The 23,245-nt window shown below is 37.7% G+C and overlaps 1 protein-coding gene across 6 annotated transcripts in view; it reads right to left on the reverse strand.

Moving 5' to 3' along the window:
- Positions 1-331: 331 nt before the first annotated feature.
- Positions 332-23,245, reverse strand: part of LOC126416648 (uncharacterized) — a 119,034-nt gene continuing 96,120 nt past the window's right edge. For 4 of the 6 annotated variants that reach the window (XM_050084482.1, XM_050084473.1, XM_050084454.1 and 1 more), the window contains exons 11-13: positions 13,844-13,954; positions 13,569-13,767; positions 332-2,489 (exon numbers count right to left, since the gene is read on the reverse strand). In XM_050084482.1, coding sequence (XP_049940439.1) covers positions 1,037-2,489; positions 13,569-13,767; positions 13,844-13,954 — 1,763 coding nt within the window. In that variant the 3' untranslated portion in view covers positions 332-1,036. The remainder of the gene's footprint in view (positions 2,490-13,568; positions 13,768-13,843; positions 13,955-23,245) is intronic. The other 2 variants (XM_050084460.1, XM_050084466.1) reach the window with 2 other exon arrangements.

A 23,245-nucleotide genomic window follows, 5' to 3' on the forward strand; every position in this document is an offset into this window, starting at 1 on the left:
CCTTTTTTATGAAAGACATAGTAGTTTGAATAAAAAAATAGAATACTATCTCTGTTCAATACTTCAGACTTAATTTTCCTAGTGAGTGTCATGTCAGTGCTATTCGCTAACTTTTTTATTTCTGAAAAATCCGGTTGCAGTGTACCCTTAGAAATTAGAGTTTAAAAGACCTGTTGTTGTCAAGTAATAAGGGAAGGTAATCAATAAAAGCTGACTGTGCAGAAAACTCTTCTTGACTTGATCTCAACCTGGTTTGCCATTTTTAAACAAATGCATGAAAAATAACCTTGACAGCTGACTAATATTAACAATTAAGGATAATATCTTCAGGTGTAATGCAAAGGACAGAATAAATTTTATTCAAGTATCACCAAAATTAACTTTTATAACAATATCGTATCTCAGTCACTTCAAGAGAAGGAAACAGTATTAAGAGATGGCTGCTGTAGAGTAATGCAATAGTAGTAAGCATGGTAGTACATTACAGCTTGCTATTATTGTATGAGACTGTGAGAAAATGTTTAACATCACGATATTTTTTTTCTATACATGAATCATTTTTAATCTTTAAGTAGCTCTGTAATTATTGAAATAATAAAATCACATGTTACTCTACGAAAATTAAATGTTATAGTCTCAGCACTTACAGCAATTGATTTCAAAGGAACTGTCAACAACTATCAGTTTATTTCTTAAGTGCACTAATAATGACACAGTTAATATACAGGGAAATCATACAGGAACATATATCCTTTTAAGTTAAGAATGACAATAGTTTCTTATTTACTCGTATGACACATGAAAACATTAAGCCCATATATTCTATATATTCATCAAAGAACTATAGCCACAATATTTTTTGTGTAGCAAGAGCACATGGCTACCTATGGTCACATTCTCTTTGAAGGTAATAGTTAACAACAAAAGCAAGACATCAAATGTGATTTAAAAACCATATGTTACCCGGTATTAACAAACAAATGTGTTACAGTGAGCATTAACATAACATGATTGTAAAAGATGATTTGTTGTGTACCTAAAGTACGTCAGGTTTTCCACCAATGATGAGAGTGTTTGAAAAGAAATCTTGAGCCTCAGGTGAGCTGCAGTTTCTAATGCTTGTGACCATATCAGAGTCCCTCAGAAGTTCTGTTCCATTGATATTCTTTTCCTCTAAGCCATTTGGTGTGGCTTTATTTGCTTCTGATGTTGTTGCTGCTGCTGCTCCTGTTGTTGATGATGATAATGTAGCTTCTTCATTTCCAATTCGAGGAAATTCTGCTGACAAGCTCCGTACATGGCCATTCATGTTGTGTGTCCTTTTTTGCAACATGCTATCTACAATGTAACATCCACATGCTCCTTCACAGGAGCAGAGATTCTTTTCAGCATGAGGATCTCTTTCCTGTCCCTTTCCTTTAGGTTTTAGGTAGTGCTGTGTGGATACTTGTCTATTAATACGTTCTGACTTGCTCTTTGCTCGAGATTTGAATTGCTGATCATATTGATTACGTAGTATAATGTGAGGATCTCTTTCTGTGACAACAATCTTGTCGAAGAAATAATGACCACTGAGACTCTGTGGAAGAGATCTCTGCTCACCTGTCTGCAAGTTTTGAGCAACCCACTGACCACCAACAGCAGACAGTGACTGGCACGACTCAAATTCTCTTCCTGGAAGTGAACTGGTTGCTGATATTTGCTGGATATATGGATTTGAATTGTGATCTGCACTGTTAGTTCTCAGATGCCCATACTGTTGGAATTTTTGTATTATTAAACCTGTTTCTGTTGAGTGTCCTTGGGAACTTGATGAAGTCTCTGTTGAAGGTTGCCTTATTGTTAGAATGTTGGATCTAGGAATCTGTAATGAGTCACCGTTAGTAGTCTGATATGTATTGTCATCAGATTCATCTGATGATGACTGTGAGTACTGCTGTACTAGCTCAAGGCTTGAAGGTGACTGCTGATGGAAATAAGGTGTACTTTGAGTACTGCTACCATCTGTAGACTCATTATGATGTTGATGGCTATTACATTCTATATCTGATGAGTTAGCACTGGTACTTCCTTCATCTTTAAATAGCATCCAGGATTCTCTTGTCCTCTTTCGTCTTTTATTGACTCCAGAGGATGTTCCTTCTCCTGCAGTTATTTCAGGAGTAATAGGAGGTGGAAGCTGAGGAACATTATAGGAGGTCAGTAATAAATTTCCATTTGGTACCTCATTACATCTGCTTCTTTCTGCACTGATTGTAGCAACATAAGATGGTGGAGGTGAATCAGGTATTGGAGTAGTTTGGCAACTACGACTTGTTATTGCTGGTGTCACTAAATGGAACTGACTGTCACTTGGGAGCAACAGTAGACCAGGTGCAGAGCCAGTAATATATCTCTGCTGTGATATTTCAGAGGTAGTGGTGTACGTTATTCCTGGATGAAGGTCTCGGCCAGCTCTTGCATCTGCCCTATAAGTCGAGGCATTATAACTGAAATTAATGCAGGACACCTGTGTCTCAAATCTATTAAAATATACTGATAATCAAAATTCATACAAGTAGAACAACATAAGAAATGGAAAATAGCTAGTCTTGACTGGAGCAGTGTGACCTACACATCAGATAACTGTTACAAAACTAACTTAATTCTCATAATACATAATGTAGATTAAATCAGTGTTGTAGTTAAGCACTTTTCCAGCTACAGTTGTAAATAATATGATTTTTAATTCATTTTGGTTGCTATAAAATTTTAGGAAATGTGTGATGCTGTAGTTTGTTACTTTGAGATGTATAAAATCCTTTGGCAAATGTAAGTATCAACTGCAGGAGATACAACAACTTCTAGGAATTAATGTATGATGAAATGGCCAATATTGCTGCTGTGAATAATGTCTCTCTGCAATGATCATATGCTATTTGTTTGCCACTAAAGGATAGATGTGAGGATGCACTGACAAGTGTTTCAACCTGGCTAGTGCAAGGTGTCTGTAACTAATTTTACTAATAAATAAATAAATAAAAATACCATCTCTGTAAGTGAATTGTGCTCTTCCATTCTTCCTGCCATTTGCCTCATTATTTATCCATCTCTAATGACCTTGTCCTTCATTTCTAAGGAAATACTTCTTGCCACTGTGAGATGTGTGGTGAACATGTCTCTTTTTTTTCAGGTACTGCCAGATTTGAAGGATGTATTACCAGTGATATGAATTTAAACTACATGAAATCTGGTCTCACACAGACTTATATGTGTATTACATAAAACTTCTTTCCTTCTCTGTCTCTTTATCCTGTTGCATATCATAGTGTATTTGTGATAACGTAAAATTGAAAGGCAAAAAGTGTCATAGTGGTTAAATATATATGTCTTATGGGTCACTTGACAGATGTTCAATCTAGTCAGTATTCCACTTAGTTACAGAGGTGTTATTTTTTGTCATTTATTTATTTATTTATTCTTTGTAGAGAAATAAAAGATTTTTTATGGATTATGGACATGTACAACTAATGTCATAACAATACTTAATGAAAACAATTACAATAACGAAATGACACAATTTCAGAGACTTTACTGGTCTCATACAGATATAATTTTATCTATATAGACTGAAGTGGTGAGTGAAAATTTCTACCAAGGTCAGGAATCGAACCTGGGTCTCCTGCTTACTAGGCAGATATGTTAGCCACTAACCCACCTCAGCAAAATAGTTCACACAACTGCATGCATTACCCCAGCATGCCTCCCTCCTCAATCCTTAAGTCTACAGACATAAAATCATATCCATATGAGACCAATAAAGACTCTGAAATTGTCTCATTTCATTTGTACAAGTACCTGCACCTGGGTTTCAGGCTGGAACCCACATTTATGTTTCATGCTGAGGTGCTATTCCAGAACATGGAGAGCCTCAGCAGTTCTATTCATGTGTAAGGGGGAATATAAAGTAGATGGGCGTGTTAGTGAGAATTTGGATTGACGAGAGGGGCATGCTAGGATAATCCGTACAGTTTTGTGAATCTCTGTGTCAAGGTGGCTTATACTATGTCAAGGTGGCTTAATGGCTACCACACCTGCCTAGTAAACAGAAGACCCGGGTTCAATTCCCAGCTCTGGTACAAATTTTCACTGACTGCTTCAGTCTATATACATAAAGTTACAATAATACAATGTATCTCAATTTATGTAACTAGTATGGTACAAATAAGATGATCATTTACTCTTCTATTAGGGAAAACAGTAGCGGAAATAATCACTCAGACAAAAAACCAAATAATAGTCAAGACAATGGAAGACTGTTTAATCACCATAAAAGAAGGAAGCAAACTACATGAGACCCAATATATACAACAAATCCACAGTCATTTTCTCACAATAAATCACAATTAACCAGAAACACACTTTTTCCTGTTCCTTAGAATGAAAAGCGACCTAAAGGACAAGTGTTTTGAGGGCATAGAAGAGGAGAGAGAAAATTTCTGAAGGTCTTAGGTGGCATCACTTAAAAATTGTTTCATCAATGACGAAAACATAGGGTGCTTCATCAATGACTAAAACTTGGGATAAGTGTATTAAGCCTACAGGACATATTTTGAAGGTGATGAAGATTTTTAAATGTTACTTGAAGTTAAAAAATATGTAATGGAATCATTCTAATTACTTGTTAGTGCCCCTACTCCTTTTCCAAAAAATTTGTACTGGTTCTTTCTTAAACCATTAATATTATTATTATTATTTTTCTTTCCTGTCTCAGAGATTATGCCTGGTTAAAAATGGAAAGTGACACGGACCTTGATCAAGAGTGACTTCCTTTTAACTGTACGGTATATGTTACATTGCATTTAGGAACTTTCGGGTAATTGAACATGTATCAATAATTACAGATTTCTGTAGTTGTATATATACGTTTGGATGTAGGTGTATTGAGTTGATGCACTGGTGGATATTGTGTGGTATGACTCCTGTAGTTGATAGTATAATTGGTATAATGTCAACTTTATCCTGATGCCACATGTCCTTGACTTCCTCAGCCAGTTGGATGTACTTTTCAATTTTTTCTCCTGTTTTCTTCTGTATATTTGTTGTATTGGGTATCGATATTTCAATTAGTTGTGTTAATTTCTTCTTTTTATTGGTGAGTATGACGTCAGGTTTGTTATGTGGTGTTGTTTTACCTGTTATAATGGTTCTGTTCCAGTATAATTTGTATTCATCATTCTCCAGTACATTTTGTGGTGCATACTTGTATGTGGGAATGTGTTGTTTTATTAGTTTATGTTGTATGGAAAGTTGTTGATGTATTATTTTTGCTACATTGTCATGTCTTCTGGGGTATCCTGTATTTGCTAGTATTGTACATCTGCTTGTGATGTGATCTACTGTTTCTATTTGTTGTTTGCAAAGTCTGCATTTATCTGTTGTGGTATTGGGATCTTTAATAATATGCTTGCTGTAATATCTGGTGTTTATTGTTTGATCCTGTATTGCAATCATGAATCCTTCCATCTCACTGTATATATTGCCTTTTCTTAGCCATGTGTTGGATGCGGCTTGATCTATGTGTGGCTGTGTTAGATGATATGGGTGCTTGCCATGTAGTGTTTTCTTTTTCCAATTTACTTTCTTCGTATCTGTTGATGTTATGTGATCTAAAGGGTTGTAGAAGTGGTTATGAAATTGCAATGGTGTAGCTGATGTATTTATTGAGTGATTGCTTTGTGTATTTTGCTAGTTTCTGCTCATTCTATAAAGAATTTTCTTAAATTGTCTACCTGTCCATAATGTAGGTTTTTTATGTCCATAAATCCCCTTCCTCCTTCCTTTCTGCTTAATGTGAATTTTTCTGTTGCTGAATGTATGTGATGTATTCTATATTTGTGGCATCGTGATCACGTAAGTGTATTGAATGCTTCTAGGTCTGTGTTACTCCATTTCACTACTCCAAATGAGTATGTCAATATTGGTATAGCATAAGTATTTATAGCTTTTGTCTTGTTTCTTGCTATCAATTCTGTTTTCAGTATTTTTGTTAGTCTTTGCTTATATTTTTCTTTTAGTTCTTCTTTAATATTTGTATTATCTATTCCTATTTTTTGTCTGTATCCTAGATATTTATAGGCATCTGTTTTTTCCATCGCTTCTAAGCAGTTGCTGTGGTTATCCAATATGTAATCTTCTTGTTTAGTGTGTTTTCCCTTGACTATGCTATTTTTCTTACATTTGTCTGTTCCAAAAGCCGTATTTATATCATTGCTGAATACTTCTGTTATCTTTAGTAATTGGTTGAGTTGTTGATTTGCTGCTGCCAGTAGGTTTAGATCATCCAAGTACAGCAAATGTGTGATTTTGTGTTGGTATGTTCCAGTAATATTATATCCATAATTTGTATTATTTAGCATGTTGGATAGTGGGTTCAGAGCATGGCAGAATCGGAAAGGACTTAATGAGTCTCCTTGGTATATTCCACGCTTAATCTGTATTGGCTGTGATGTGATATTATTTGAATTTGTTTGGATATTAAGTGTGGTTTTCCAATTTTTCATTACTATGTTTAGGAACTGTATCAATTTAGGATCTACTTTGTATATTTCCAATATTTGTAGTAACCATGAGTGGGATACACCGTCAAAAGCTTTTTGGTAATCAATGTATGCATAGTGTAGCGGCCTTTGTTTAGTTTTAGCTTGATAGCCACCTCTGCATCTATTATCAGTTGCTCTTTACATCCTCGTCCTCCTTTGCAGCAGCCTTTTTGTCCTGCATTTATAATTTTGTTCTGTGTTGTATGTGTCATTAATTTCTGTGTAATGACTGAAGTTAATATTTTTTATATTGTTGGTAGGCATGTAATGGTGCGATATTTTGCTGGGTTTGCTGTGTCTGCTTGATCTTTAGGTTTCAGATAAGTTATTCCTTGTATAAGTGTATCAGGGACTGTGTATGGGTCTGCAATGTAACTGTTAAATAATTTAGTTAGATGTGAATGTGTTGAGGTGAAGTTCTTTAGCCAGAAATTTGCTATATTATCTTTTCCAGGGACTTTCCAATTGTGTGTAGAATTAATTACTCGGGTGACTTCATGTTGCAAAATTATCACTTCAGGCATTTGTGGTATCATCTTGTATGTGTCTGTTTCTGCTTGTATCCACCGTGCATGCCTGTTATGTTGTACCGGGTTTGACCATATGTTGCTCCAGAAGTGTTCTATGTCTGTTATGTTAGGTGGGTTGTCTATTTTAATGTGTGTGTTATCTATTGTGTGGTAAAATTTCTTTTGGTTTGTGTTGAATGTTTGGTTTTGTTTCCTTTTATTTTCACTTTTTTTGTATCTTCTAAGTTGTTTGGCCAATGCTTGTAATTTCTGCTTCTTTTCATCTAATTGCTCTGTCACTTCTTGTTGTGAGATTTTACCTAACCTTTTTCGTTTTTTGTCTGATATTTCATTTCTTGTAAATTGTGTTAGCTGTCCGATGTCTTTTCTCAGTTTTTCTATTCTGATCTGTAGCCTGTGTTGCCATGCTGGTTTTGTGGGTTTCTTCTGTGTGTTGGTTGGTTCTGATCTCTGCCTAGTGTGTATATTTAGTGTAGTGAGTGCTCCTATATAAACCAGTAGTTGTAACTCTTCCATAGTTGTATTTTCATTTATTTTGTTGTGTATGATTGTGTTGATAGTTGTTATTGTTGTTTCGACTTGTGGGTTACTTGGTAGTCTATGCAAGAATGGTCTAATGTCTGTATTTGTGTCTTTGTATTCTATATATGTCAGCTGAAATTTTTCTTCTATATCTAACATGTGTGTCACTTCGTGTTCTATTTGTGCTTGTTCTGGTGGCTGTCTTAAAATTTCATTTTCCTCTGATTGTTTAATTGATGCGTGTTGTTCCTTGTTTGTTTGCTCTGGGATGTTTGAGTCCATTATGTATTTTCTTCTTCTTCTGATTGCACATTATTTTGTTCCAGTATTTGTTGTACTTGTTGTTTGATGTTTTCTAATTCTGACTGGGGTATCATGTTATTTTTGATTATTACACGGGTCTGATCAGCTAGTCGTTGTTCTGTTAAAAATTTTAATTCTGGGTATCTGGTAATAAATGTTGTGTATACTTGTGATCTGTATGCAGTTGTGTTGGTTCCTTATTTTGTTGCTTGGTTATAACAGAACATGAGGTGTCGGTTAACTTTATCTGACCATCTCATCCTCTGTCTTTGTTTTCCTTCTAGAGTGGTTGCAGGAGGCATATCCTGCAAAACACCTCTATTTGGATTTAAATCATTTTCTGTGTGGCTAGCAGTGTCATTACCATTGTGGATGGGCATAGGGTTCAAGCGTCATCGCCAACCATGTCAGCGCTTGTCCGAGGGTTAATTAGTTCTGTCCAGAACCAACTAATCACATTAAAAGGGGGGTTAGCCCTGTTTGTGGTTTGTTCTTTTCGTTGCCTTTTACAACTGGCAGAACATACCAGAGGCCTATTCTTTTCCCGGGCCTCCATGGGTTTTATTATTATTATTATTATTATTATTATTGCTATTACTATCGACTGTACCCTGCTAAAGAAAATTAAAATGAAATTTATAATGATTTCTTTTTATATTCAGAAATTCCGTTGATGTGTTCACTGTGTTGTTTCTTTTTGTCTTCAGACCACTTACATCCTGTCTTCTTTTGTTATGGTTTACATTTGTATCTGTGGATGGTATTCCGGAATTTTACCTGATCACTCATGTCATCTGTTCTTGTGTCTAGTTGTCTGAGGTCAATTTCAACCTTCTTTGTTCACTCTGCATTTACTCTGCCTGACTGGATGACTTTGAGAATCTTAGCTTGTCCATAATTTTTGTGTATATTTGCGCATTTCTGATGTTGGTCTGTTCACCCAAATTCCTTCTTTATTTATTGGCTTGAAAACACTTATAAGGATTTTCCTTTCCTGTTTCTGTATTTATTTAACTTTAGTTTATCTATTGCCTTCCACTTCACCTTCACCTTCTCTTGTCCTCATTACAGGTGCTGTCCCTCTCATCTGGAGTCTGAGTGACTTGCCATTCCTTTTTAACGTTCCCCAAACTATCCACTTTGTCTCACTGAGGAAGGAACTGGTGGTTCCAAAACTTAGGATAGTTTCTTGCTCTTTATATTTCTATCATTAGCATTAAGAATTTTGCCTCCTGAAGGGCAGCTTTGTCAGTGGTTCTGTCTCACTTGCATAGTCCCATTTATCAGTTTCCGTGGGACCGTTTGAGCCAGTACTACTTGGTCATAGGGTGAGTCGGTACATAGTTCAGAGAATTATGATTAGAAAATTTATAGAAAGAAGAAACTATATAATTAATAAACCATTAAAAATTGTGGAAGAATATGCAAAAAAAGACACCTTACAGGCAGAAGTTCTCAACTAATGCAAGCAAATAATTTACAGACTACAAGGAGTGAGTTACAAGGAAAATTTCAACCTAGATTTAAAGACTTGAGATTTACCACTCAGTTTTCTTCAGCTCTGCGCTGGAAGCCTATTGAAAATTAAGTTTGCTGAATAATGCACACTTTTATGCACAGTGCTTAAGGAAGTTTTATCCATGAGCAAATGAAATGATCATTGAATGAATGTTACAGTATATTTTTTATTCGTCCATACTGCCAACAATGATTCTCATGATGAAGTGTATGTAGTGGCCTGGCTGAGTAGGAATTCCAAGGTACCTGAACAATGGCATAGATGAAGTTCACAAACTGACACCACAGATCTTAAGTGAATTTTCGTTTTGGTAAAATTCACTGCATGTGGTGCTCCTAGTAGCTTGTCTGTGTGTATAGTGGCTTAATGCATATGGATTGTTTGGTGTTGTGATACTATTTGAACATGCTGCTTTTGGGAGTTATCAGATACTTTCTTCATTGGTCTCTAAATTAACTTGAGGTCCAATAATGCCTCCTAAGTAACTGAAGTGAAGGCCTTGCAGGCATGGTTTTGCTGTGGGTTATTACTATGGCAAGATTATCCTGTGGCAGTCTTCCAGTGGATTGCCTTCTTTATATAAAATTTGAAAACCAGTTTTGTGCCATTTTGTGTGGTTTTCTATGGCGTCTTTGGTTTCTCCTCTGTTGTTTGTGAGAGTGTCCATGGATGCCAGGTATTTCATCTAGAACCAGTTTCCTTTCTTTTATGGACTACTTTGGTGACTTTTTCTGTGCTCTAACATTAAAGAGTCATTATTTATAAATATATTTATTTTGTAGATTTGATAGCATAGTTTGGTGCTCTAATTTAGATTTGTTTCTAAAAATAAAGGTATGAAAACGATGTAGAACTCAGGAGGACCACTTTGCAAGAATATAGTTACTTTCTTTAAGTCCTTAGTCTCCTTGTCATTCTGCTGGAGCTTCTCTATCTTAACAGATCTACAATAGCATAGTGATACCATATGCAATTGTTTGCCACGATGCAGTATGTAGTCTGTGCCTTACATTCTTAGCTTTCATCCATTACAATGGAAAGTTGTCAGCATGTGTTAAGGAAGAAATCCTTTCCAGTTTGGCATTTGAACAACTCTTCGGTGTGAAAGCCAACAATACCACATGAATCTTCCATTTTTTACTTACAAAGATGCCACACGACACACAGATTTTTGCAATTTTTTATATTTACGGTTCGTGAAATTCATAACTCAAATACCAGTTGGTCAAAGCAGTTCAATATAACTCTCAAAAACTCTCAAGAAAAGAGACTTTGAAGTTTTATGAGTATGTTTAATCTCCTAAAGCTAAAGGGATTTTTCGTCAGTCTGTGTGGCTCTATTATAGAATGCTTGCCTGCCACATGGCTGGCCTGGGTTTGATTCCAAGCCAGTGATTTTGAAACAAAAGTGCATGTTCTACACACAATTCTGTGAAGTGTAAAATGCATAATGATGAAGAAAAAGTATTCGTATCACTTGAGACTGGTCATTGCTGGACCACTATATCAGCTCTTGTTTCAGCCATTAATTTTTTAAGCCTGGTGTGCATCCACATTGAAGAGATCATTGGCTGTCTCACCTTAATTTTATATATGTGGTGCCTGTCTTTTGAACATGTTCAAAAGAACAGACAGCATTTTGATCCAGCAGCCACTATGAATTAAGACACACAGGAATTACAGACACTGGCTGTGAATGGATATTTCTTTAACTCAATGGCAAAAGTGAAAACTTGTTTGGACTGGTATTTGAACTCAGGTCTCCTGCTTACTAGGCAGATGCCCTGATCACTAAGCCATCCAGACTCAGTGGTAATGCAACTGCACAGACGACCACCGCATGTCTTCCATCAGACCCAAATTCTCAACTTATCCACACACTACTAATGTAGTGCCCCAATTTGATATTCTCATTAATTTTGGCATTTCACTGGTTCCTGTAAAAGTTTGAGCCTGGTGTGCATCCACACTGAAGAGATCATTGGCTGTCCTCCCCTTAATTTTGTGTGTGTAGTGTCTGTTCTTTCGAACATATCAGGAAGAAGAGACATCACATATATACATTTTTTTGATTTGTTTTGATTAAATTGTCTTTTTTTTAAGAAAAAGATGCTTGTCTTCTTATTTCTAAGTATATATCACACATGAAAATCCAGTTTTAATTGAAAATATAAATTATTAATTATCAATCTTTTATAAAGCTTACTAAAATTATATGTAAAATCATTACATGTTAATTTTATTCACCTTTATGTTTTACTTTTCAAAGATATGTTTTTAAAACATGCACCTTTGTTTAAAAATTTACAGCAGCCAGGAATCAGACCCAGGCCACTCACTAGGCATGCAAGCTTTCTACCACAGAGTCACAGAGGTCATTTCAAAAGCCTGTTGTTTTAGGGAATTAAAGATGCTCAGAAAACTTTAATGTAGATTTTCTCAAGAACCTTGAGAGTTTCATTGAACTGCTTTGGGACAGTGATATTTGAATTCTAAACATCACATGCCAAAATATAAAGAAATACAAAAATCTGATTGCTGTGTGGTCTCCTTGTTAGATATCCATACATTTATACACACAGACAACTCTGAATTTTTGACTTTCTTTCAGGTTATAAAGAGCATGCTATTTGTATTTGCCTTTGTATGAGGGTGATCCCAAAAGTAAGGTCTCAAATTTAAAAAAAAATGAAGAAACATTTATTTACTATGAATAGTTTTGAAGCTTGAACACTTCACTATTTTTCCACATAATTGCCATTTTGATTGACGCTTTTTTGTAAATGCTGTAGCAGTTTTTGTATGCCTATGTCATACGAGCCCACTGCCACGCTACCAAAGAAGCATCAGACCTCATCTTTTACCTTGTCATCACCAGTGAAGTGCCTTCCAGCCAATGTTTTTTCAACTTTGGAAACAAGCGGTAGTCATTGGGTGCTAAGTCCCAACTGTAGCATGGATGGGTGATGATGTCCCATCCAAACTGTTGCAGAAGATCCACGGTTTGACAGGCGATGAGGGGGCAAACAATGTCGTGGCGAAGGCTTATGCTCTTACTCAAAATCCCACTTCTTCAGTTCTGAATCACATGTCTGAGTTTTTTTAAAGTCTGACAGTACCTGTTGGCATTTATTGTTGCCCCAGGAATCGTGAAGTTGACAATCAATATCCCCTTTCAATCCCAAAACACTGTTGCCATGACTTTACAGCAGACTGTGTTCTGTTTTAATTTTTGTAGCTTGAATGAATCAGAATGCCACCACTCATGTGATTGTTGTTAGGTCTCAGGTGTGAAGTGGTAAGCCCAGATTTTATCACCGGTGAGTACTGGATCCAAAAGGTTGACCTCTTCATCTGTGTAACTTTGATGACATCAGTGGGAAGTTTCAAAGTATTGCCATTTGTGGTCTTCTGTCAGCATTCTTGGGACCCTTCTTGCACACACCTTCCAAAATTTCAACACTTCAGTCAAAGTCCAGTGAATGGTGCTTTGAGAAGCATCGGCAACATTTCAGAGCTCATTGAGAGGGATCTGCCGATCTTGAGGCATGATTTGCTCTACCTTTGTGATTGTCTCTTTGAGAGCTGGCGATCTCCCGCTCTTTTTCCTCATCCTGAATTTTAGTACAATTACCTGAAAATTATCTGCACCATTTGAAAACATTTTTGGATCATTACACAACTCTCCATACACTTCTGTCAAATGTCAGTAAGTGTTAATTACTTTAACACCTCTCAAAAACTGAATAACTCTGCTAAAACACCTGTTGGTAGTGGCTAATTGGAGCTCCATTACAACTGGCTGCCAAGCCAAGACTGAATGCTCCAGCAGGTGTGCGGAGGTTTTGGTAGACAGTGGAGGGAGCAAGCAGAAAAATAGTGTCCAACAGCCACGCAAGCAATTTTCCTGTAGCCCCAGGGCTTTGGAGACCTTGCTTTTGGGATTACCCTCATAGCGTAAGCATAGTCATATGATGTTATTAAAGGCAACAAGTCCTCTAATTATGAAGAACTGTGAGCAGTTAATTAACTTACCAATAATTATGCAATTTTTTATGAAACTATAATTCTTATTTTTCAGATACTGATCTTGAGAGAACATTTGATACTTACGATGCTTCACCACTTGTTGATCTGCTGTGAGGGTTGGAATCCTGCTGGTGGGACTCACGTTTCCTTTTATGGCGCTGACTACGTGTTAATTCTGGGAATACCTTTATAACATCATCATAATCTGGAGGAGCTTCATAAACTGGTGGATCATCTGGCACAATCTCTTCAACACGTGCACCATCTGCATTAAATTCATGATCTACTAAGCTGGGTAATGAACGATCATAAAGAAAAAAATTGAGGAATAAACATTTATATATGAAGGGTGTACATACCGAGAAGTTCACTGATAGTTTGCAAATGATTTTGTAGTTCTCTTTGTTGACGTGCTCTTGCTCCCATTCGATATAGTAAAATGATTAAAGCAGCAATTAACAGAATTAAACCTGAAAAGAAACAGAGAAAGAAAATAGATTCCTAAGCAATGTAAAAAATTTTAAAATGGAAATGGATAGGATAAAGTTAGATATAGTGGGAATTAGTGAAGTTCGGTGGCAGGAGGAACAAGACTTTTGGTCAGGTGAGTACAGGGTTATAAACACAAAATCAAATAGGGGTAATGCAGGAGTAGGTTTAATAATGAATAAAAAATAGGAGTGCGGGTAAGCTACTACAAACAGCAGAGTGAATGCATTATTGTGGCCAAGATAAACACAAAGCCCACACCTACTACAGTAGTACAAGTTTATATGCCAACTAGCTCTGCAGATGATGAAGAAATTGATGAAATGTATGATGAGATAAAAGAAATTATTCAGGTAGTGAAGGGAGATGAAAATTTAATAGTTATGGGTGACTGGAATTCGACAGTAGGAAAAGGAAGAGAGGGAAACGTAGTAGGCGAATATGGATTGGGGCTAAGAAATGCAAGAGGAAGCCGCCTGGTAGAATTTTGCACAGAGCATAACTTAATCATAGCTAACACTTGGTTCAAGAATCATGAAAGAAGGTTGTGTACATGGAAGTACCCTGGAGATACTAAAAGGTATCAGATAGATTATATAATGGTAAGACAGAGATTTAGGAACCAAATTTTAAATTTTAAGACATTTCCAGGGGCAGATGTGGACTCTGACCACAATCTATTGGTTATGAACTATAGATTAAAACTGGAGAAACATCAAAAAGGTGGGAAATTAAGGAGATGGGGCCTGGATAAACTGAAAGAACCAGAGGTTGTACAGAGTTTCAGGGAGAGCATAAGGGAACAACTGACAGGAATGGGGGAAAGAAATACAGTAGAAGAAGAATGGGTAGCTTCGAGGAATGAAATAGTGAAGGCAGCAGAGGATCAAGTAGGTAAAAAGACGAGGGCAAGTAGAAGTCCTTGGGTTACAGAAAACATACTGAATTTAATTGATGAAAGGAGAAAATACAAAAATGCAGTAAGTGAAGCAGGCAAAAAGGAATACAAACGTTTCAAAAATGATATCGACAGGAAGTGCAAAATGGCTAAGCAGGAATGCTAGAGGACAAATGTGAGGATGTAGAGGCGTATATCACTAAGGTTAGATAGATACTGCCTACAGGAAAATTAAAGAGACCTTTAGAAAAAAGAGAACCACTTGCATGAATATCAAGAGCTCAGATGGAAACCCAGTTCTAAGCAAAGAAGGGAAAGCAGAAAGGTGGAAGGAATATATAGGCGGTCTATACAAGAGCAATGTACTTCAGGGCAATATTATGGAAATGGAAGAGGATGTAGATGAAGATGAAATGGGAGATATGATACTGCATGAAGAGTTTGACAGAGCACTGAAAGACCTGAGTCGAAACAAGGCCCTGCGAGTAGACAACATTCCATTAGAACTACTGACAGCCTTGGGAGAGCCAGTCCTGACAAAACTTTACCATCTAGTGAGCAAAGTGTATGAGACAGGTGAAATACCCCTAGACTTCAAGAAGAATATAATAATTCCAATACCAAAGAAAGCAGGTGTTGACAGATGTGAAAATTACCGAACTATCAGTTTAATAAGTCAAGGCTGCAAAATATTAACACGAATTCTTTACAGGCGAATGGAAAAACTGGTAGAAGCTGACCTCGAGGAAGATCAGTTTGGATTCCGTAGAAATATTGGAACACATGAAGCAATACTGACCCTACAACTTATCTTAGAAAATAGATTAAGGAAAGGCAAACCTATGTTTCTAGCATTTGTAGACTTAGAGGAAGCTTTTGACAATGTTGACTGGAATACTCTCTTTCAAATTCTAAAAGTGGGAGGGGTAAAATACAGCGAGCGAAAGGCTATTTACAATTTGTACAGAAACCAGATGGCAGTTATAAGAGTCGAGGGACATGAAAGGGAAGTAGTGATTGGGAAGGGAGTGAGACAGGGTTGTAGCCTCTCCCCAAAGTTATTCAATCTTTATATTGAGCAAGCAGTAAAGGAAACAAAAGAAAAACTCAGTGTAGGTATTAAAATCCGTGGAGAACAAATAAAAACCGTGAGGTTCGCCGATGACATTGTAATTCTGTCAGAGACAGCAAAGGACTTGGAAGAGCAGTTGAATGGAATGGACGTGTCTTGAAAGGAGGATATAAGATGAACATCAACAAAAGCAAAACGAGGATAATGGAATGTAGTCAAATTAAATCGGGTGATGCTGAGGGAATTAGATTAGGAAATGAGACACTTAGTAGTAAAGGAGTTTTGCTATTTGGGGTGCAAAATAACTGATGATGGTCGAAGTAGAGATGATATTAAATGTAGACTGGCAATGGCAAGGAAAGTGTTTCTGAAGAAGAGAAATTTGTTAACATCGAGTGTGGATTTAAGTGTCAGGAAGTCGTTTCTGAAAGTATTTGTATGGAGTGTAGCCATGTATGGAAGTGAAATATGGACGGTAAATAGTTTGGACAAGAAGAGAATAGAAGCTTTCAAAATGTGGTGCTGCAGAAGAATGCTGAAGATTAGATGGGTAGATCACATAACTAATGAGGAGGCATTGAATAGAATAGGGGAGAAGAGGAGTTTGTGGCACAACTTGACTAGAAGAAGGGATCGGTTGGTAGGATATGTTCTGAGGCATCTAGGATCACCAATTTAGTATTGCAGGGAAGCGTGGAGGGTAAAAGTCATAGAGGGAGACCTAGAGATGAATACAATAAGCAGATTCAGAAGGATGTAGGCTGCAGTAGGTACTGAGAGATGAAGGAGCTTGCACAGGATAGTGTATAACAACTCATAAGAGGGAAATACCATCATGGGAGGAGATTGTTACTCAGGGGGCCACAAATGACAACAGCTGCATAGGATCTAAGTATACCCTTAGTTATTTCCACAGATTGGCAGAAATGGTGATGACGGCTAGCCTCACTTGTGGAATCATATCAAATCTGTTGCCTTGGAGCATTGTTCTAACTATTACAGTACATTAATTTTATTTCATGAGTCCTGCAGTGAGGGGTGCCTGCGATGCAGAAATAAGTCAAGGACATACTTTTTATTTATGAAAAATACGGTGAAATTACTTACTGTTAGCAAATAGTACAGCAGAACAGTGTTATTACATTACTACTACTACTACTACTACTAGTACTACTAGCTTATGGCAGACATCAAATTCATGGACAAAAAATCCCGCCTGAGAAACCAGTTATTAAATCTTCCAGTATATCAAATATGAATATTCAAAATACTAAAACAATAGTTGTTAACTATCACTATGTTTGTAATAAAGTTCCAGAACTTGCCTCTTTCTAAGAAAACACTCTCACACACATAATACTGACTACTTATAGCAGGATATACTCTGGAGTAGAAAGCAAAGAAATATCAAAACATAGATCATTTATTGTTAAGATGATTATTAGATACCCATTAAGGTGGAATGTTTACAGCATCAAGCACATCTAGTGAATTTGACATTTCTGACAAGTCAGATCCAGGTGCATTGATCACATATTCATTCAAAAATGCCTAAAATCAATAGCACCAAAATACACCGAGCATATGGTACATGTAGACCATGACTTTAATTTGCCTTGTCTCAACTGGGAAAGCTAAATGTACATTACTAGTGATGTTGGTAAACAGACATGTGAAATAATAATGAACGCATTCTCAGACAAATGTCTCAAATGGACAGTCCAGCAGCACATATGTGAGAGTAATATTGGAGAGCACAGTTATTTGCACAGACATCAAATATTTGAAAATACTGGTGTTTATACAAAAACAGAAAATTACAGAATATATAAACATTATAAACAAAAGTTATTTCAAGAACCTTCTAGAAATGCTACATAACAAACAATTTCTGGAGGCTGGATGTGAACTGGTGACCCACAGCATGTCAGCCAGCAGTGCTAAGACCTACACCACACTACATGCACCACAGGTTGTGATGTTGCATCTTCTCCTGGAGAAAAATGACCCACTGTTTCAGAAATTCTCATTGAAGCCAACTACAGTACCCTGGTTCTAGATCCTGTTAATGGTCCTCTGTATGGCAGAACTGAAAGATCCCTGATTTCTGCTTGTTTTGTTACATCCTCTTCCCTATTGTGAGCACCGAAGATAGACCCTCCTATTGAAGCTTCACAATCGCCAAATGAATCTTTAGTGTCCTTGAAATTCCCATCATCAATATGCACCTCTAGATTGCAGTAGGGCTTGATCTGGACATGGGTGATACTTCTCAGCTTTTGTTCTCTTGGTGAAGGGTCAAAATCCTCAACTTCATATGTTAATGCACGGACAGTTTGGGTTGAGAATTATGAATCATTTATGAATAAAGGAGATGACTCACCTAAAGGCAGAAGTGCTGCATTGTCAATAGGTGCAGGAACAAAATGTACAGAGCTTTCCTAGCTTATGCCTGAGACAGCCATGCACAGCCATGCATTGTGCTTAGTTGACTGCCAGCTCTTTCCTGGACCACGGTGAGTGCATTGGGGTGAGATGAGGGTGCGGAGTGCAGTGGGGTGAGACTAGTTTATGAAATTACACGCCCAGCTGTCTGCTATCTGCACCCTCTACCTGCATCCCTAGGTAGCCCACAGACGGCTTCCCACTCTCCCATGATGTGTTAAATGCTTCTCTCCCAACCACCTCCTTGTCTCCCGCCTCACCCCATCCTGCGCTCCCATCTCATCCCAGTACACCCAGTGATGCCCAACAGGTGACGAAGAATATTATGTAGCCCAAAGTAGCACTCCAGTAACTTTTCTGATACTCACATAAGAGTAAAAGCCCATACCAAGTTTCCCAGGCTGCATATCACTAGCTGGTACTTTATGTTATAGCATTCCCAGTCTCCTTGCTGGGCAACCAGGGTCCATAAGTGCATCAGCTGTCTTGCTTCCTTGGTCCTGGTGATGAGATGTTTCACATAGCCAGCCTTAAGTATTGACCTGGTTGAAATGGGAACAGAGTATCGATTGTGAATTCAGCCTTATGACCATGGAGCAGAAAGAACGGTGTAAAGCTTCACTACATTGTAAGTAATGTCACAATGGATAGTACTGTATCCAATCTCTCCATTTAACATCAACGTACATCAGGAGCATATCTGCCAACGTCTCAGCAATGTGTTCTGTGAGGTCATTGATCTGTGGATCACAGGCACTTTTCACTCTGTGAGTGATGCAACAATGTGAAATTACCTCTGGGAACAGTCTCAAATGGAAAACTTTTCCATGAACAGAGATCATCACACAGAGTGCTCTGTACTTCAGAATAATGTTTTCTGCAAGGAACTTTGCGATATATGGAGCTTCAGCAGTTGGCACAGCTTTGGTGACAGCATAGCAGGTGAGGTAGTCAGTGCTGACTATTATCTATGATTTTCATTTGCTGATGTTAGAAATCTCCCAAAGAAGCTGTCTCTAGTTTAGTGGAATGGCTCTGCTGCCGGTTTGATTGGTACCATATGCCTCAGAGGTAACTGTGGCATGTGCTTCCAACATTGGTATTCCTACCAGTGGGTTACATAGTGTGTAACAAATTGGTAACAAGCTGGCCACTGATACCTGGAGTCTTCACAAATCCCAGGTGATCAAATGTTGAAGCGTCATGGAAGTACTTCAGGATACTTGCCCATAGGTATTCTGGGACGACGAGCAACCATTTCTGCCCCATCAATTCATAGTTACTCTAATAAAAGGCACCATTTATTAATTGGAATTCTCCTTTGGTTGGTTCCTCCTCCTATTTTCAAGGTTTCAGTGGTTGTCAGCAGTAATGGAACTTCCCTCTATTCAGCAGCAATGTCTTTTAATGCACTGATGACTGGGATTTCATCCCTGTCACTGTGTGCTGCCAAAGCATTCCTTGAAAGTCAGCATCCATGTGTTTGCGTCCACTTTTGTAGAATACTGTGACATCATTGTGCTTCTGAAGCCTCAAGGCTTATCTTATGTCAACATAACGGATTTTTCAGGCTAGTAAGCTAGTATAGAGAATGGTGATTTGTCACAGTAGTGAATGGTTTACCAAATAAATACAGCTGAAATTTAATGATAGCCCAGACAACTGCAAGGTACTCTTTCTCAGTTGTAGAGTAGTTCATCTTGGTCTTGGAAAGTACTCTGGAAGCATAAGCTGTCACCATTTCAGTATCTTCCTGTATTTGTACTGGAACATCCCCTATCCAAAAACCATCAATGTCAGTGTGAAGTTCTGTCTCAGCATTTTAATCACACACTGCTAGAACTGGAGAAGATGTAAGTACTTCCTTAAGGATAAGTAAAGATCTTTATTGTGCTTTTTCAGGAAACTTTGGCATCTACCTGCAGTAGTTCTTGCGAGAGACATGCTTTGGTACAGAAGTAATTTACCAATTGCCCATAGTGTGAGGACATTCCAGGGAAACTTCTCACATCATGAATGGGCTGAGCAGTATGAAAATCTGTGACTGCTCTCATTTTCTCTGGATTGGGACAGACTTAATCACAATTCACTATATTCCCCAGGATTTTTATTTCTTGGGTGATGGAAGGTCATTTTTTCTGACTCAGGTCAAGAACTGCAATCTGAACCCATTTCAACATGGTTGTCAGGTAGCTTAGATGTTCTTCAGATGTCTTCAAAAAAATGGCAAAACCATCCAGATAGCAAAGACACATCATCCATCTAAGGTGTCAAAGCGGATTGTCCATCATATATTGAAAGGTGGCTGAAGTGCTGAATAGTCCAAACACCCTAGCTTTGAGCTCTGAGTCCATCAGGAGTTATGAAGGCAGTCTTTTCCCAGTGAGCCTCGTCAACTTCAGTCTACCAGTAGCCCAGCTGAATGTCCATAGCTGAGATATACTTGCTCCTTTCAAGCTTTCTAGGATGTCACCAATTTGCAGTCATGGTTAGACATCTTTCTTCATGGCTGTTCAGTCATCAGTAGTCAATGCAGAAACACTATGTGCCATCGATCTTCTTCACTAGAACCACAGGAGAGGACTAAGGACTCTCTGAAGGTTCGCTGATGTCATCTTGCAGCACTTCTCCACTTCAACTCAGATTATCCTTCATTCAACCAGTGACATGCTATTTGAGTGCTGGCTAGTTGGTGCTGACTAGTTGGTGCATAATCCACAGTGTTGATATGGTGTTTTACCATGGGCTGCTTGTTCTGTCTTCCCTCCATTCCAGATTTGAAAGTATACAAAAATTCACCCAGAATGGCTATCATTCACTGGCGTTGTTCCTCAATGAGGCCAGATCATATCGGCAGTTCATTAGTGGCTTCCTGCACTGCACTGTCTGTAGTGATAGTGGAGCACAACTCTTCATCAGTGACACACCCTGCCCTCCTGGACTGGTTTGGCTGTTCCAACTCACATAACTTTACAGATGAGTTGTGGCTGCTCATGACAGTTAGTGACCCAAAGTTCTCCTTGACTGTCACACACATTGTGAATCTTAGTTCGACAGAAGCTGACAACATGGTAAAGGATGTTACAATGACAGAAGAATACATCAAGTGGGGTCAGAATATCAAGGAAACAGATCCTGACCAATGTCCCTGGAAAACACTGATGGAGGCCTGATGTACATTTGACCTACTGTTGTTTTGTACTGCATCTATCTCCTGAATATACAGATCTTATGAATGATGCATTGCTTGTATACTGGTTCCTGTCTGTGAAGACAACTGCTTTATGTTGCCTAATTTAAGCCACAATGATATAGGTGTTTAGACATCTCCACCAAACAGTATCATATGGTAACCACACTCAAGTCCAAATATGAAAGCAGGGTCATCAATGAAGTACAATGCTTAGAAATGAAAGCATGTTTATTACCAACACCAATGTACAGCCAGAACAGAACTGACTTCATGGACAGAGAGTGCAGCTATTTGAATGTTCCAGAATGCTGGTATTTATACAGACATTGAATATTTCAGAATTTACACACATAAAATATTTCAAGAACCTTCCAGAAATGATAGGTGCTAAATATCAAATAATTGCTGCTGCTCAGCTTTGAACAGGTAACTTGCAGAGCATGCCAGCCAACAATGCTAACTCTTACCACACAATGCCTGCACCACAGCTCACAGCTGTATTTTATATCTCCTGACCAGATACTTAAAAAGAGAGAGAGAGAGAGAGAGAGAGAGAGAGAGAGAGAGAGAGAGAGGAGGAGGAGAAGAAGAAGAAGAAGAAGAAGAAGAAGAAGATGATGAACTGATAATATTTAGGCACTGTTCTCATTGTACATCAGACATAGGCACAATGAGAACAATATAAAAGAGATTAGAGTGCACAGCCAGTCAGTTTTCACTCGCTTTACTGAAATAGGGCCTACTGAAATAGGGCAGGAAGTACCCTCTGCAATGCACTTGTACAGTTTGCTCATTTATGCATAGTATCTTGCAGAGTATTTGAACAGATGTAGGGATGGGGACTGGAATCATGCTGCTTCTGAATTTGTTCAACATTACTCAGTTGTGAGTACAGCTTTTAGTATGACACTGAACAGAGGCATACTAAAACCAAAATGAACAACCAAAGTACAGCAGTAGTAAATTATACATTGAAATGTTTGTTTACAAATTAAAAGTAAAACCAAATTGTTTGATGTGAGTTTCACCAGTACTAGTATTTCACTTACATAAAACATTTTAAAAAATACGAGTTCAACATAAATCACTCAGTAAGTCAGTTTTGTGGCCTCAAACAGCAGTGTGTCCAATAAAGTACCAACTACTGCTACATATGAACCAGCCCTTCAGTTAATTCTCTTTTTAATGAATAGTAACAAAGTTTTTTTTCTGCTCTTATATTGATCTGTGAGCAGTACTTGGAATTTCATCTTCTTGTAAACTTACAGTTTGCTCAAGTGAATTTTCCTTTTGATAAAGCATTCATGCGTAACAGAGTTTGGGCTAATGCAGATTATGTAATGGTCTCCTTAATTTCCTTAGTACAGACAAAGAAAAGTGTTAATCCGTACAAAACACAGTCAACATAGTTGAGATCAGATCACTTTTGGAATAAAATATTTTGTTATAACCCATGTCATGTTAGCATCCAGACAGTAAGAGGTAAATGAGGGCAGAGGAAAAGGAAATGATCTGACAGTAAAACTATACAATGTGAAGTATCCACTACCACACCCTTATGTGGATGCATTGTATAGCTGTAGATTTAGAACTGATCTAGTGTCCAGAACACAATCAGTTATAGGGGATGGAAACTGACAAAATCTTCAATGGTGGGGAAAAAG

This window comes from Schistocerca serialis, chromosome 1 (genome assembly GCF_023864345.2).
Source record: "Schistocerca serialis cubense isolate TAMUIC-IGC-003099 chromosome 1, iqSchSeri2.2, whole genome shotgun sequence".
Lineage (NCBI taxonomy): Eukaryota > Metazoa > Arthropoda > Insecta > Orthoptera > Acrididae > Schistocerca > Schistocerca serialis.